At 42.5% G+C, this 14,274-nt stretch overlaps 1 protein-coding gene across 2 annotated transcripts in view; it reads right to left on the reverse strand.

Moving 5' to 3' along the window:
- Positions 1 to 542: 542 nt before the first annotated feature.
- Positions 543 to 14,274, reverse strand: part of tet1 (tet methylcytosine dioxygenase 1) — a 47,957-nt gene continuing 34,225 nt past the window's right edge. For both annotated transcript variants that reach the window (XM_063191453.1, XM_063191454.1), the window contains 6 exons: positions 11,775 to 11,983; positions 9,579 to 9,729; positions 8,224 to 8,313; positions 7,494 to 7,631; positions 6,424 to 6,793; positions 543 to 5,349 (listed from right to left, as the gene is read on the reverse strand). In XM_063191453.1, coding sequence (XP_063047523.1) covers positions 4,202 to 5,349; positions 6,424 to 6,793; positions 7,494 to 7,631; positions 8,224 to 8,313; positions 9,579 to 9,729; positions 11,775 to 11,983 — 2,106 coding nt within the window. In that variant the 3' untranslated portion in view covers positions 543 to 4,201. The remainder of the gene's footprint in view (positions 5,350 to 6,423; positions 6,794 to 7,493; positions 7,632 to 8,223; positions 8,314 to 9,578; positions 9,730 to 11,774; positions 11,984 to 14,274) is intronic.

Raw genomic sequence — 14,274 nt, forward strand, 5'->3', positions numbered from 1 at the left:
TTTCAAACGAGAGACGTCGGGTTGAGCCCTGCCCTTATGATGTGTAGGCCAAAGTAGGTCCTATTTGAGCAAACCATATGAAAGTCTGTCTGTCTGTCTGTCTGTCTGTCTGTCTGTCTGTCTGTCTATCTATCTATCTATCTATCTATCTATCTATCTATCTATCTATCTATCTATCTATCTATCTATCTGTCTGTCTGTCTGTCTGTCTGTCTGTCTGTCTGTCTGTCTGTCTGTGTCTAGGCCTATGACCTGATATCACCTAAGGTAATTATTTGTTTATAGCCCACTGATAGCCTGTGTCTGTTTTATCTTCAAGGAAGTGGTTTAGGGAGTGATAAGGGAGTGTTGAGATACATTTCAATGTGATAAAAAAGCCTATAGGGCAGGTCCCAACTCATTTGGTGATAACACAGGGTCAAGTGATATGGCATGACTTGCACAAATATATATACTTAATAATGCACATTAATCTTACTACAACAAAGGCAAAAAAATAACAACTGTTGAGAGATGGTACAAAATACACAAGGCATATGACATATTTTGACATTCAGTTTATTTGTCTTTTTGTTTCTATTTGTCAAAATATCCAACGCATTGCAAAGTTGATCAGAAAAAGGTTTATGACCAGAGTGAGACAACTAAAAAAGTGCAAGTGTTGGAAACAGCAAATACTAGTATAGTGATCTTAAAACATCTTCACACACCTATGACGTACGATGACCCTTGTCACATAGGCACAGTGACCTCATTTTTGACTGACATTCTTCACATTTCAGAGGAACTATGGGTAAATAATTGACCTCTGCTGAGGCTGTGAGCATTAACTATTGCGTTACAAAAACAATACATCAAGTTACCCATCATAGATCATTTCAGTTCCGCAGTTGCCCTGTATGCTTTACACTGAAGTTGCACATGGTTTTGTAAAATGACAAGTGTTGCTGCTACAAATGAAAACAAAGAGTAAATCATGAAACCAAAAAGCACCACTGACTTGTGATTTGTCTTCAACAGGACATATCTGTAATTGAAGCACCAATAATTGTGAATCTTGCTCTGTGATATGCTGCCGACTGAACAGTGAACACAATGTTTTACACCCTGTTCTTTTCAGGAAACAGATTCGATAAAATAAAATAAAGTAAAATAATTTTTTTAAGGGTGAATGACTTCAGATTTGATTAACACATCACTGCCGTTGTTCAAGTATGGGTTGACAGTTGGTTGGTATCCAAGTAGGTGGCTAAGGCTTAGCCATTAAGTTAATTCAAGGAGGAGTCGTAAATCTCCTTATAGAAGAGTCTTTATCAGTATGTTCTCCAAGCAAAGCAAGGCCGCATGCCTCTCCTTTTAGAAGGTTTACTACATGGTTAGAGTTAAACATACCAAGAGTTTACATACCAAGGTTAATGGCTACACCGGCTCTCAGGAATACCTCATGCACACACAGCTGTTGCACTGGGAGGGCATGGGTGTTTCATTATTTCATCAATTATTTTTCAAACAGTTTGAACACTTTAAACACAAATCTCAATGACAATAAATATTACTTTTGTTTCAGTTTTTCTTACTTGCTTTGGTGCATTTCTCAAATCAGAATTGAAATTCTTCCAAAAAAAATCTCATCACTGCAGATCAAAAAGTCAATTTGTCATTGCTTTGAGCAAATTGAAAACGGTTTTGTAAAGCCAGGGAAATTATTGTGTACAATTCTCGTTTTTTTCCCCCCTGTACATTATTGCTTTATTCATGTTGATCAAAATGCCTTGTCAGATTTACCAAGCTGTCACAACATGTGTTAAGCACCATCTAATTTCCATGCTCCACACAAAATTAGAACATTCCACATTTTTTTTATAATAGAGTAAGTATACTTCATACAATGTCAGTGTATTTTGTCAAATTTATTTTGCTATACTGTTCTATATTACCCCCCCCCCCATAGGCCTCCAGAACAAGTTAAAAGGGGTGTCAGAGGGCACATTGACAACACTTCAACAAGAGTGGCTTAAACCATATTTGACATCAGAAAGACTCTCCGAAGGGCACTAGTCAATTGACAACACTGACACATTCATTGATACAAAAGGTTTTGAGAAATGATCAAGGGATTTTGAGCAAAATACTGGCTTTTGCAGGTAATCCACAGGTAATTTGCTGTTCAAACAGTTTTAAGAAATGCACATGGCCGTTTACAAATTGCAAGTGACATTCGAGAAATGCACCAAATGACTGAAAAAAACTGTAATCAAAACCTGTTCTCAACAACCGCCCCCTGAAGAGTTCACAACTGTGTTCACAACCAATATACAGTAGATGGATGTCTAATTCATCACTTTTCACGGTGATTACTTCTGATTTATAACAAGCAGGTCTAAATCTTAAGTCAAAGTTTCCAAATAAAATAACTTTATCAGTCTATAGTAAAGACATATATAATTTGCTGTATAATCTACTGTGCAGCACTCAAATGTTCCGTGGTGTTACAGGTATATTATGAAAAGTGTATTGGAAGTGTGTTAAGCACCAGTGACATTACATGTAAATATACTTTTATATAGTTGGTGTGATGTTATTTTCAAGTCATATTTAAACACTTTGCGATGGGTAAAAACCTTGAAGGTATGATCTAAGTGCAATTTATAAAATGTTTCATAAAATATATGACAATTAATGCAACAAATAACTGTACGAGATTATTGCTATGATAAGTGTTCCTTGTGAAAATTAAAAGCACCTGCAAAATACTGTCAACAGGATGATGAGCATGATGAAAGCATGTGCATATTGGAAATAGATCTTTTTCAAGTTGTTTTGAAAGTAAAAGTGCTTTTCAAAATGACACATTGAATGGTAAAAGAACATGGACCCAGAGGGAAACATTGCCTCTTATATTTGTCTCAATGTTGCCTCATCTGAAGATCTTGGAGCTCACGATTAGCTGATTTGTTGGTGAAGGAGAATATACAGTATGTCAGAAAAAAAGCCATATGAGGATTCTTTCATGCGCCTTGAATTTCATTTTAAAGATGCACTGTGTAGGATGGTGGCCAGATTAGGTACTGCAAATATGCTGCTCATTGAAACTGTGTCTACTGCCGAATTTGATCTTTTCATGAATATTTAGTAAATAATAAGCTAATATTTACAACTATGACCAAAATACAGTAATTTGTGCAGCTAAATGGCTATTTCTTGGCATTCAAAACAAGGAGAAGACCCACCTTTTCATGTATGACAAGTGCAACTTTCCCAGTCATAATGAATACTTGGAATTTTGATGGCGGTGGTAAGTATTTGTGAAAAAGGTACCATTTGTGAATGGGCAGCATGAATTCCGTAAAGAATCCGCTAAGAATGTTACAAAGTGCACCTTTAAAGAAACTCTAGTGAAGTAAAATCCAAATTCCTCTAATATCTCAAAAGGGATTAAAGCAGCTCTTCTTCTCTCTTATTCTCTTTGAAGATAAGAACAAGACTGCCATAAGGAGAAATATTTTCCTCTGGGTACATCCAAGACATGTAGAAAGTGTAGGCATGTATCTTTATCACCATATACATTGCAAGTGACAGAAGTAAAATAAAAAAAGAGAGAAAAAAAGAAAGAAAGAAACTGAAATGCTACATGAATGTCAAAACAACCATCTATGGTGACATGTGCTATGAATATGTATGTACTGTATATTTAGGTTTTTTATATTTCTCATGATTTTACCAGTCACTGCTACAATGGCACCAAAAATAACTCATTATATTTACTTCAGGAAAAAAGCACCCACTGTTTTAAAAACAATGTTCATTCTGAGTGTTTCCTACTTGCAAATAAAATGCTGTTTCTTTACATAGTACAATTGCAGTAAACAGGCTTGCACCAGAAATTAAATTACAAAATAGCTTTTGACAATGATCAGAATAAATAATCACATTTTATGCTCTAATTTCATCTCTGTGTATAAAAACCAAGTCTGAAAGCACCATTTCTTTACAATATAAAACCATCAAGGGCACACCAAAAAAAAGAAACTCACAGTAAAAAAGAACCTTTTTTCCAACGTCATCATTAAAAAAAGAAGCTGAGATGAAACATAATTCTACAATACCAAATGCATTTAAAAACACAAACGAAATAGGTAAGTTGTTTGAGGTAAGGCAGTAGCACAAAAGAGTAAAAATGGGTGTGGAGGAGAGGACAATGTCAATTCCAGCGGTTGTACGGCCCCGTGACCTGAGTCAGGGCGTAAGGGGACACGGTGACCACCCGGTCCTGGGGCAGCGTCTGTGCCCAGCGCGTTGGCACCTGGGCCAGCTCAGGCTCCTCAGGGCAGGGCTCCTCCACCGGCTCCTGACTCGAAACCTTGCTGGCCGCCGCCCTCTTGCCCCCTTTCCCCCTGGAGGAGGGGCTGAGTAAAGTTGAGGGGTCTCCCCCAGCCAGCAGCAGCCTCTCGGCCTCCTCCTCCTTCTCCCGCGCCTTCTCCGCCACCTTGGCCTCCCAGGCTGCCCAGCCGTGGCCCGGCTCGTTCAGGTTCTTGTGCTGGTAGAAGACTAGCGAGATGCGCGTGGGGTGGCTGCGGTTGGGGCGCAGGATGGGCGTGGTGGCGTGCATCTCGCGACGTGCGCACTCGATGAGGATGGAGCCGTGCGAGGGCGCCACTGCCACGCCGCCAATGTCCCCGTCCAGGAAGTTGTGCTCACTGTCCGACCACACCTCCTCCTCTACCTTCACCGACTCGGGCGTGTGTGGAGTCCAGGACGGCGGCAGCGGGCTCGCCGTGGGGGTGCCCATGGGGGTCCCACCTACGGGGGTTGTCGGCGTACCGTGCTGGTGGTGATGGTACCCATTGAGTCTGCTTTGGAGCCCTTCGGCTGGGTGGGGGTAGAGCGAGCGCGGAGGCGTGCTCTCGACAGGCGTGGGGACCTGCAGGAAGGAGGAGCAGTGCACCTCATCTGGCTCTGACTTCAGCGTGTGGGGGTGAGGAGGGTAGTCACGGCAGCCCTTGGCCGTTAACGGCGAGACAGCCGGTCGAGGCTCCAGAAGCCTCTGGTCGCAAGGCTGGGGGCAGCCGCTGGGTGGCCGGCAGTCACTGCCGTAGCTCCCCGGCGGCCCGGCAAACCCGTACTTGGGAGACGGTCGTCCAGACTCGTGGGGAGAATGTGCTTCCATGGTCCGGCTGTGTGCTCCAGGAGGGGTGGGGCTCCCGTAGCTGTTATGGTTAAAAAGGTGTGAGGGTTTGCAGTCCAGTGGATAGCTCCCCACGCCTGTTGCTGTCCGCATGGGGATAGGGTACGGCTGAGGCTCTGTTTTGACCAAGGGAGGAGGCAACTCCACTGGCCTGCCTCTGTGACCTGCATAGAGTAAATTACAATTCAGTCATGTGACATTTCATAACAATTTTATGATGAAGCACCAGAAATAACACTTCACGTTATTTATGTCATTATCTTTTTCGTAATCATCATCATCATCATCATCATCATTGTACCTAGCTGATACTCAAAGGCAATTAAACCTAAGGGAATGTGCAGTTAGGCTGCCATAGGGCCACAGGTTAAACTACATTTATTATCAAATCTGTTGTTACATTTGTGCTTAGTCATCTGAGAGTACAGAAAACACAAAATGCTATTGCATGTAGGAAGATTACCTTTGGGTGAGGCAATAACAGCTCCTACAGATCACATTATATAACAAAACATGATGTCTGTTGGCAAGTGTGTGCAAGTGTGAACCGTTAAATAGACAACCAGCTTGGGGTTATCGGTAGTTTTAGCTAAAGTACTTAGAAAGGTCAACCAGTTCATCTACTTTAATGCATTACAACAAGTACGATTACGACTACTGCTAGAGGTGGTGGTAGTAGTAATACCACTACATGTGTTTATGATGGTGAACATAGCACAGCAGCAAGCCACAAACTCCCTTGTTAACAGTTATCCACTGTCAAATTCATTGTGTTGAGCAGCACAACATAACCCCCTCCTACTCCACCAACCTGTTCCAGCAGCACATTCCTCCTCACATCCCCACTACTCTGATGCCAGTCCCATGTCTATGCTACTCAGCCTCAAACACTGGAACTGGACAACAAACGGAGGGAGTACGCTGTATTTTCCCCCACAAACTCCTCCCTAAACACACTAAAGTGCACCGATGTGTCTATGTTCAAAGCAAGTCTCTTCTCATGTGCCATTAACACATGCTCGTAAGGTTGTGATGTTGTATTGTAATGGAAAAAAAAACATTTGATCACACACATAAATTAAAAAGTAGCAATAATGGGAATACATTCATTTTGTATCTTTTATCATTATCTTTCAAGTGTATAAACCTCTAAGAATATGTATTTGCTGGCAGGATTTCAGATAATAGTACAAAGCACAGACACCCCCCCCCTTCTCTCTCTCCATTAATAACTGCACCTCTGTCTGGAGTCCCTTTGAAGAGCTGGCTCTTGACTTTGCTGGGGGTAGTGCTCTGCTTCTTGTCCTGGCTGCCGTTGCTGTGCTGCTGCTGCTGCTGCTGCTGCTGCTGCTGTTTGTCGGCGGCTGCTTTCTTGGCTTTCTCCATGCGCCTCTTGCGGGCGGACTTGACGGGCTCCGCCAGCAGCCGCACCTCCCTGGGGAAGGCGGAGAGCACCTGCAGGGCCCCCGTCTGGATCTTGGCCCACTGGCCGTCCGCGCGGCCAAACTCGTCCGTCTCGGACATCTTGTAGAGGGGCAGGACGTGCAGCTGCTCGTCCTCTGGTACATTCCTGACTGCCCGGTTGTCCTCCTTCGTTAAAGTGCATACCTACGCGGAGCAGATCCGAGGGATTTTACACTGGGGCTACACTGGATGCGTTAAGTCAAAGACTTATCTGCTGTAACACTTTAGCTTCCACAATACTCAATGGAACTGGCTATAGCAGCCACAGCAGCGCAACAAACTTTCCTGAAAAAGCCCATTCTTTTCAATGCATCTTTGACGGACCTTGAATTAGTGTGGCATCATGCATCTAGGGTAGTCCCAGGCAGTCCATTACAGTCAATCAGTTGATTGACCACTGTGCTGCCTAAGCATATATGATATGTGGCACATGGAATATATACAGTAGCAGCTATTCACATGATCAGGTTATTTATTATATGATTTAAATACATACATTCAAACAAATGGTACTGAATGTGTTGTGTCAAATACAATGAGAAATGCTGACCATGGCAAGTCAATGGAAAAGGTTATCAAATTGTGCAGTGAATAACAGAGTGTATTACAGATAACATTAGCCTAGTCCTGGTGCTAGACCCACATCGATTTCTTTGCTGACGATGTTATTCTCACGCGGCTAGGCTAGGAAAGCATGTTTAAGTGCCGCTTCAACAGTACTAACTGATCTGTGCACTGTGCACTGCACTGCATTTGACCGCATGCCATGCACATTTCACTAGAGAAAAAGAATGTGTTTTTTTTGCCCAAACCCCTGATGATCTGCTGTAGTGTTTTTCCTTACCACAGTACTCCCATTGTTCATGTTATGTGTGTCCCTGTGTGCGTGAGCACAGAAGTCCACACAGGCAGTCACCCCCGAGAACGGACGGCCTTGCTTCATACCCAGCCTACAGTCTCTACCCAGCTGCTCATTCTCCACCTGTGGGCAGACACACTCATTTGCATCAGCCATTCATTCATTCATTCATTCATTCATTCATTCATTCATTCATTCATTCATTCATTCATTCATTCATTCATTCATTCGTTCGTTCATTCGTTCATTCATGCGTTCATCATTCATGCCACACAAACTGCTACAAAAGCCCTTCTAGGGAGGGTGGGAATCGGAAAATAACACATGTTATGATGTTACGTGTTCACAGCCTTAGGTGCTATGTGTCCCTATGAAATGAGATGCTACAATGTATTGTGGCCTGTACACAGTGGGTTGTGGGTTCAGAACACATTGCTGCCTATTGAACACAGTGTTTTGGTCAGACATCACTATTATAATTGAAAACACTCTTTTATAGTAGAGCAGTACTGTTCACATTAGTGCCACTGCTCACTGTCCACACCGTCATTTTCATGGTCAAGAATTGTCCATGAACCGTGTGAAAACAGCAGCAAATGAAACCAAAACAATATGTGTGGACTAAAATAGCTAAGGATATAATACTGCAGAAATAAATATGTAGATTCATCCTCGGTGCCACAGAAAAGTGTAATCTACAGCCAGTGTAACTCACCTGGTTTTGAAAGGCCTGTGGTGCAAGCTGTTTGTACAGAGGTGCCAGGTCTGTTGCTAGGTGCTGAAGGTTGTCCTCCAGCTTTTCCTCCTGAATAGAAACAGCAGTCTATCAAAAGCTACAATGACAGCCCTTCACAAACTCTCAATTATATTGAGTATGTGCACATTGGTATACCATAATGCAAGTGTCACTAAGTGTACCTGTGTATACCGTTTGCATAAAAATCAATGAAAAGCGCAACATTTTGGACGTTTTTTGGACCACTCATTGATGAGGGTTTTTTTTAAACTGTTCTCATCCATAAATAGCACTAAGGGTGATGTTTCCATCTACCTGGAAGCACCTAGTGTAATAGACATATTTCAGTTGCACACATACAGGAAAAACAAACACACAAACTAGTCCCTATGAAAGGGGTAATTAATTAAATTAAAGGGCCAGTTTTTCAAATTCCTCCCCGTAAAGGGGACAGACTATACGTATGTATTATGGTGGCTGACTGTCAATGAAAAAAATATGGCTTCATTGAGTGGGGGGTCTGGGGGTCCTCCCCCAGAACGTTTTGCATTTCTTAGATGTAATTTCCTGCATTTTAATGTCCCTTGTCCCGTTTCAGCTCGATACGGAACTTTTGACTTTTGACTTAGACTCTAAATTCCAAAAAACTGATTCCGTATTTCAAGGGGCTTGTGGGGGGCCAGAACCTTGCCGTCCAAGGGCCGCATCTGGCCCCAGGGCCGCCATTTGAATAGCCCTGCCCTATGACATGACTCTGCATTATAGGTTACAAACCGGGCTTGACAATGGCACCTGCCAACCAGCCAAATGCTGGTAAAGCCTGGCTGTGGCTACTAATCATTTTAGTGCACTAGCCACTTTGACATGTATCTTATTCTTTAGTATACCGTATCAGCATACTAAGTAGCCACACTGTGATGTTTTTCCCAACAAAACAATGCCTAAAAGAAAGCCTGATTGGCTAGTGACTCTGGATAACCACTAGCCACAGAAGCCTATGAGCAAAAACATGGGTAACACTTTACTTGACGCCGGCGTCATACGTATGACAACAACGGTGTCATGAATGTGTCATAAACATTATCTCAAACTCATTAACATTGTATGACTTTGTCTTTACGTGAAATTCAGTTATGACAAAGACAGGCCGAACAATGTCAAGTTTTCATGGCCATAAAACGTTCATGACATTGGCATAATGTTTATGACTCGTTCATGACATGACTATGACACTGTTATGACACTGTTATGTCATACATATGACGCCGGCTTCAAGTAAAGTGTTACCAAAACATGTTAAAGTCAAGCTTTTGGCTGCTAAGCTTCTTGCTCACCTCTCTAGGGTAGTCTCCTAGCAGCCGGAACTTTCTAGGGATCCTGCTGCGAGCAAACTTGCAGCCGTTGAAGTACATGCTCCAGGAGCAGCCGAAAGAAAAGGAGGCTCCGCAAGTGTCCTGGTCCAGGCCCTGGCACGCACACGTCCGGCTGAGCCAAAGCAGAATAGAGGGAAAAAAACAGAAACAAAAAAACATTGGTTAGAAATTAAAATATGTGTATCCTGTAGGGGTGGGTATTGGTAACAATGTCACGATACAATACACATCCTGATACAGGGGTCACGATACGATATGTATTGTGATACATCTGCATCTTGATACATGGTCTTCAAGGCGATATATATCCAGATATATATATTTTTTTTAAATGCTTTTCTTCTTTCTTCTTATTCTTTTTTTTACACTTTTAGGACAACAGACAAATGTATAATCGTTTTTTTCTGTAGAGCAACAACTGTCAGATGCAGTTTCGGCAACTTGATTAACTTATTTCTTTGTTGCACATGAAATATCGTAATATTGACCCTCCCTATTAATACGTGTATCGTGAAGAGGCCTGTGACACTATTTCTCAATTTCGATATTTTGAACACACCCCTAGTAACCTGTCATGTGCAGTACTGTATAGCAGACTACAGTATGTACACTGTATGTCAGAATTTCCCCCAGCACTTTATTGTTAAGGGGACTACCTTGACAAGAAACATCTACCATCTTCGTAAGTGTTAAATGATTCGACTTCGTGTGTGTTAAATGAACACTGCAGAATTTACAGTGTACAGTGTGGATTAGTCCATAGCAGCATGACTACATAGACACATGGAAGTATAGCACTGCATACTATGCACTTAAACACCAGGAGTGGCTCTGGATAATGCCTTTAAAAAAATATATATTACTTTGTATATTTGGATTTGGACATTATCATCTTCTGCCAACTGCCGTGGGGGTTTGCACAAGTCTTTACATTTACTTTTCATAACAGCCCAAGTTCATACTCATCTATTGTATTTCCCCTCCAAACTATGACAAAGAACAGTGTGTTTCCTGAAAGGGTTTCGTTGTAAGCAACTGGTCTTCTTCTTGAAGCTTGAAGAGACATTTTGTTTCCTCATCCAAAGGAATTTCATCAGTTCTGGTAGAAGAAGTCCAGTTGCTTACACCTGAACGCCTTTGGATAACGTGACCTGGAATGAGAGACGTCTGAGACGTACTATGACAAAGAACAGTGTGGGAATACAATAACAGCCCAAAAAAACATAGACACATTGGAAGACTAGAGACATTGGCAGGATAGTGTTGGCGCTTGGCTCCAGGAATATGAAAGATGAATAAAAAAAACTGCCTCATATCCAAAACCTTAATCTCAAAGTGCTGGACCAAGTAGGAGTAAATAAAAAGCAAATGAAATCTGGTCCATAAAACAGACTAAGCTCCTAAAGACCCTTTAATGACTAAATGTCCGAACTGATTTTTCCCCCCCTAACTTTAAATAGATACTTACGGAGGCATATTTAACAGTATTCTCGTTGGTCCTACCCTTTTAAGTGTTTATTTAACACTGCAATTGCACTGCATTCCCATTTTGATGACAATAAGGTTATAGCAGGGGCTATTGACAATGTAAACCCCTTACATTACATTACAGTACAGTACACTTAGTAGACGCCTATTGTAGTTAGTAGTAGTATTGTAGTAGTAGACGCCTATTGTAGTAGACTTGTAGTTATTTTAAAGGGCATTGGTTACAGTCCCTGGAGCAATATGGGGTTAGGTGCCTTGCTCAAGGACACTTCATCCATGGATGGAGGAGTAGGTAGACATAAGGGTGGGATTTGAACCTGAAACCTGTGAAAGAAGAGGTAAGGGTGCAATTCCAACCCACAACCCTCTGTGCAAAATTTACCTCCAAGCTAGCAGTTAACATTGAGTCCTATGAGTCCAGCTGGCGGCTAACTGGTCTCATAGGACTCAATGTTAACTGCTAGCTTGGAGGTAAAATTTGCATTGCCATACCCAGAGAATGGTTGAAAGTACAGAAGAACAGTAAAACCCTATTATTTAACCCAGGGAGAGGTGTAAAATAAGCCTATTTCCAAAAATGGGACAGTATCACTTTAAGAGTACCTCCCTAACCATTAGGCCCTACTGTACCTTACAGTGTAGAATGACATAATACTACTCAGTACTCACTCTTCGTTGAGGCCGCAGCGTCGACTGGTGGGGGAGCCGTACTTGCAGAGCGTCTGGGTGAGCTGCTGGTAGAGCTGGTCGGCCATGCCGCGCTGGATGCCCTCCCAGGCCAGGATGAGGATGACCACCACCGCGTCCTGGCAGCGGTGGCCCACGCGCCGACGCACCAGGCACAGCAGCTTCTCCTCCTCGCTGCCCCTGCGGATCACCTGACACCAAACACACACACGTGTATACAGTAAGTGAACGTGAAAATTCCCGTTGTCATTGTGACGAAGCACTCCGCACCACACTTAGGCTACTCGCTGCACACAAGGAAGTCGCATTTTATGCCTCACCCATGCAAGGGAGCATCCGAAACGGCGCCCCAAGGGAGCAGTGCGGCGGGACGGTAACATGCTCAGGGAGCCTCAGTTGTGGATGAGGATGGGGGAGAGCACTGGTTAATTATACCCCTTGCCAACCTGAGAAGTCGGGAATCAAACTGGCAACCTTTGGGCTACAAGCCTGACACCCTACAAGCCTGGGACAGAAGCCTGACACCCTAACCGCTCACACATGACTGCCCTGGTATAAAGTTAAAGTATAAGTACTCTCCCTCATTAGGAACAGTGGAATAACTGCTATGTGAACTATGTAAGATAATGTAAGGCCGGCCACACATTGGCTCCGACAGCACTGTGGCGCACTTTCGCTTCCGACAGAATTCGGATCCCCAAACCCAATTTCACACGAACATAGCATTGATAGTCAATGGGCGGCGCCGACAAAATAGAACTTGTCTCTAATTGCTATGTCTGCGGACATTGGCGCCGATGTGCGGGGTTCTATTGAAAACAATGGAATTGAACTTTTGCAGAGCAGTACTCAGCACTTTGTCGGAGCCAATGTGCAGAAGCCCTAATAGTGTTGTAATTACATCACAAGACTACTTCTACACACCCCTGCCACACAATTGATTACTTCTATTTGGATCCAAGAGACAACCAAGGAATACAAGATCCCAATATTCTGGAAAAGCTATTTGATAGGATGACAGATCTTAAAAGCTACACACTCATACAGTGCTCTAATTGTCTCTGTCTCCTACCAACAAAAGCTGAAAGAGAGCAAAGCTTTGCCATTTTTTTTCTCCCCTTTTTGCATTCCCCCACCTGGAGCCCTATGACAACATTCTTATACTATACCTAAGCTTCCAAAACCAGTATTACTAGCCGACACTCAATCCTAATTAAGTGGGCCTGCCCCAGCAAGTCCCCCTAACTATAATCTCTAAGTAGCGTTTATGCTTGCTTATCTTACGTAAGTCTGGAAAAATTGAAAACGTATCTCCTCCAAGGACTTTCGAGATAGAGACACCATTCAAACACTAAAACGGCCGGCTCGGCTTGGAGATGTAATGTTATGGTATTGCGTGTCCGTACCTCTTGTAGTCTTTTCGTTTTTGATGATTTTGTGTGACTTTTGGTCGCCATAGAAAACAATAGTAGAATGCTCTGATGGAATGTTCGTACACTCTCTAGACCAGAGGGTGACAAAGGTTTTTCAATCATAAAACACTTTCACCTTTAAACTTGGTTGAACCTTTGTTAGATAGGTCTGGAATATGACTCCAACCAGTGAAAATGCCATGTGCCAACTCATATATACTCATGTCATGTATAGTTTTCAAATAACAGTAACTTAAAAAATCCCTATGGGATTTTCCTATTCATTCGGAAGTTTGTGTGTTAACAGGCTTCAAGATGTCAATTTTTTGACCGAACTATTTCACCTATAAACTTGGTTGAAACGTTGTTAGAGAAAGGTCTGGAATCTGACTCCGACCGGTGCCAGTTATGTTATTTATTTTACTAAAATTGCTCAGCTCTAGCCCAAAAGGCAAGCCAAAATATGTTCCAAAAGTGGCTGATATTTCAGGAATCACACACAAACACACACACACGCACACACACACACACACACACACACACACACACACACACACACACACACACACACACACACACACACACACACACACACACACACACACACACACACACACACACACACACACAAATGCACACAGCACCCCAGTTACTCACACAGCGGAAATAATAAGAGTGACGCTGCATTAACTAGAAGTCTTCTGAACCATTTCATGACAACACTTTGCTTTCATTCAGAGAAACACATATGACAGGAAGCAACAAAGCTCACATAACAGTAAAATTACAAAGTGCTACATTAGAATTTATGGCAGTAATATAGTTACCAATACAAGTTAGACGCTGCTCTATCAGACAAATCTAATTTGGACGCACCAAAAATCTTTGTTTGGAATGCAGACGGTGTGATTATTTAATTTTCAGTAGATAACGCGCATGATTCCTCCACCGTTATCCCTTAGATACCGTTGGAATTCCAAATGAAGATTCTATGCGCCTCCAAATTAGACGCTTGACCAGTTCAGCGAAATTTATGGTCACCCCATCAGCCAATCAGAAAAGAGAATTCA

This window comes from Engraulis encrasicolus, chromosome 24 (assembly GCF_034702125.1).
Source record: "Engraulis encrasicolus isolate BLACKSEA-1 chromosome 24, IST_EnEncr_1.0, whole genome shotgun sequence".
Lineage (NCBI taxonomy): Eukaryota > Metazoa > Chordata > Actinopteri > Clupeiformes > Engraulidae > Engraulis > Engraulis encrasicolus.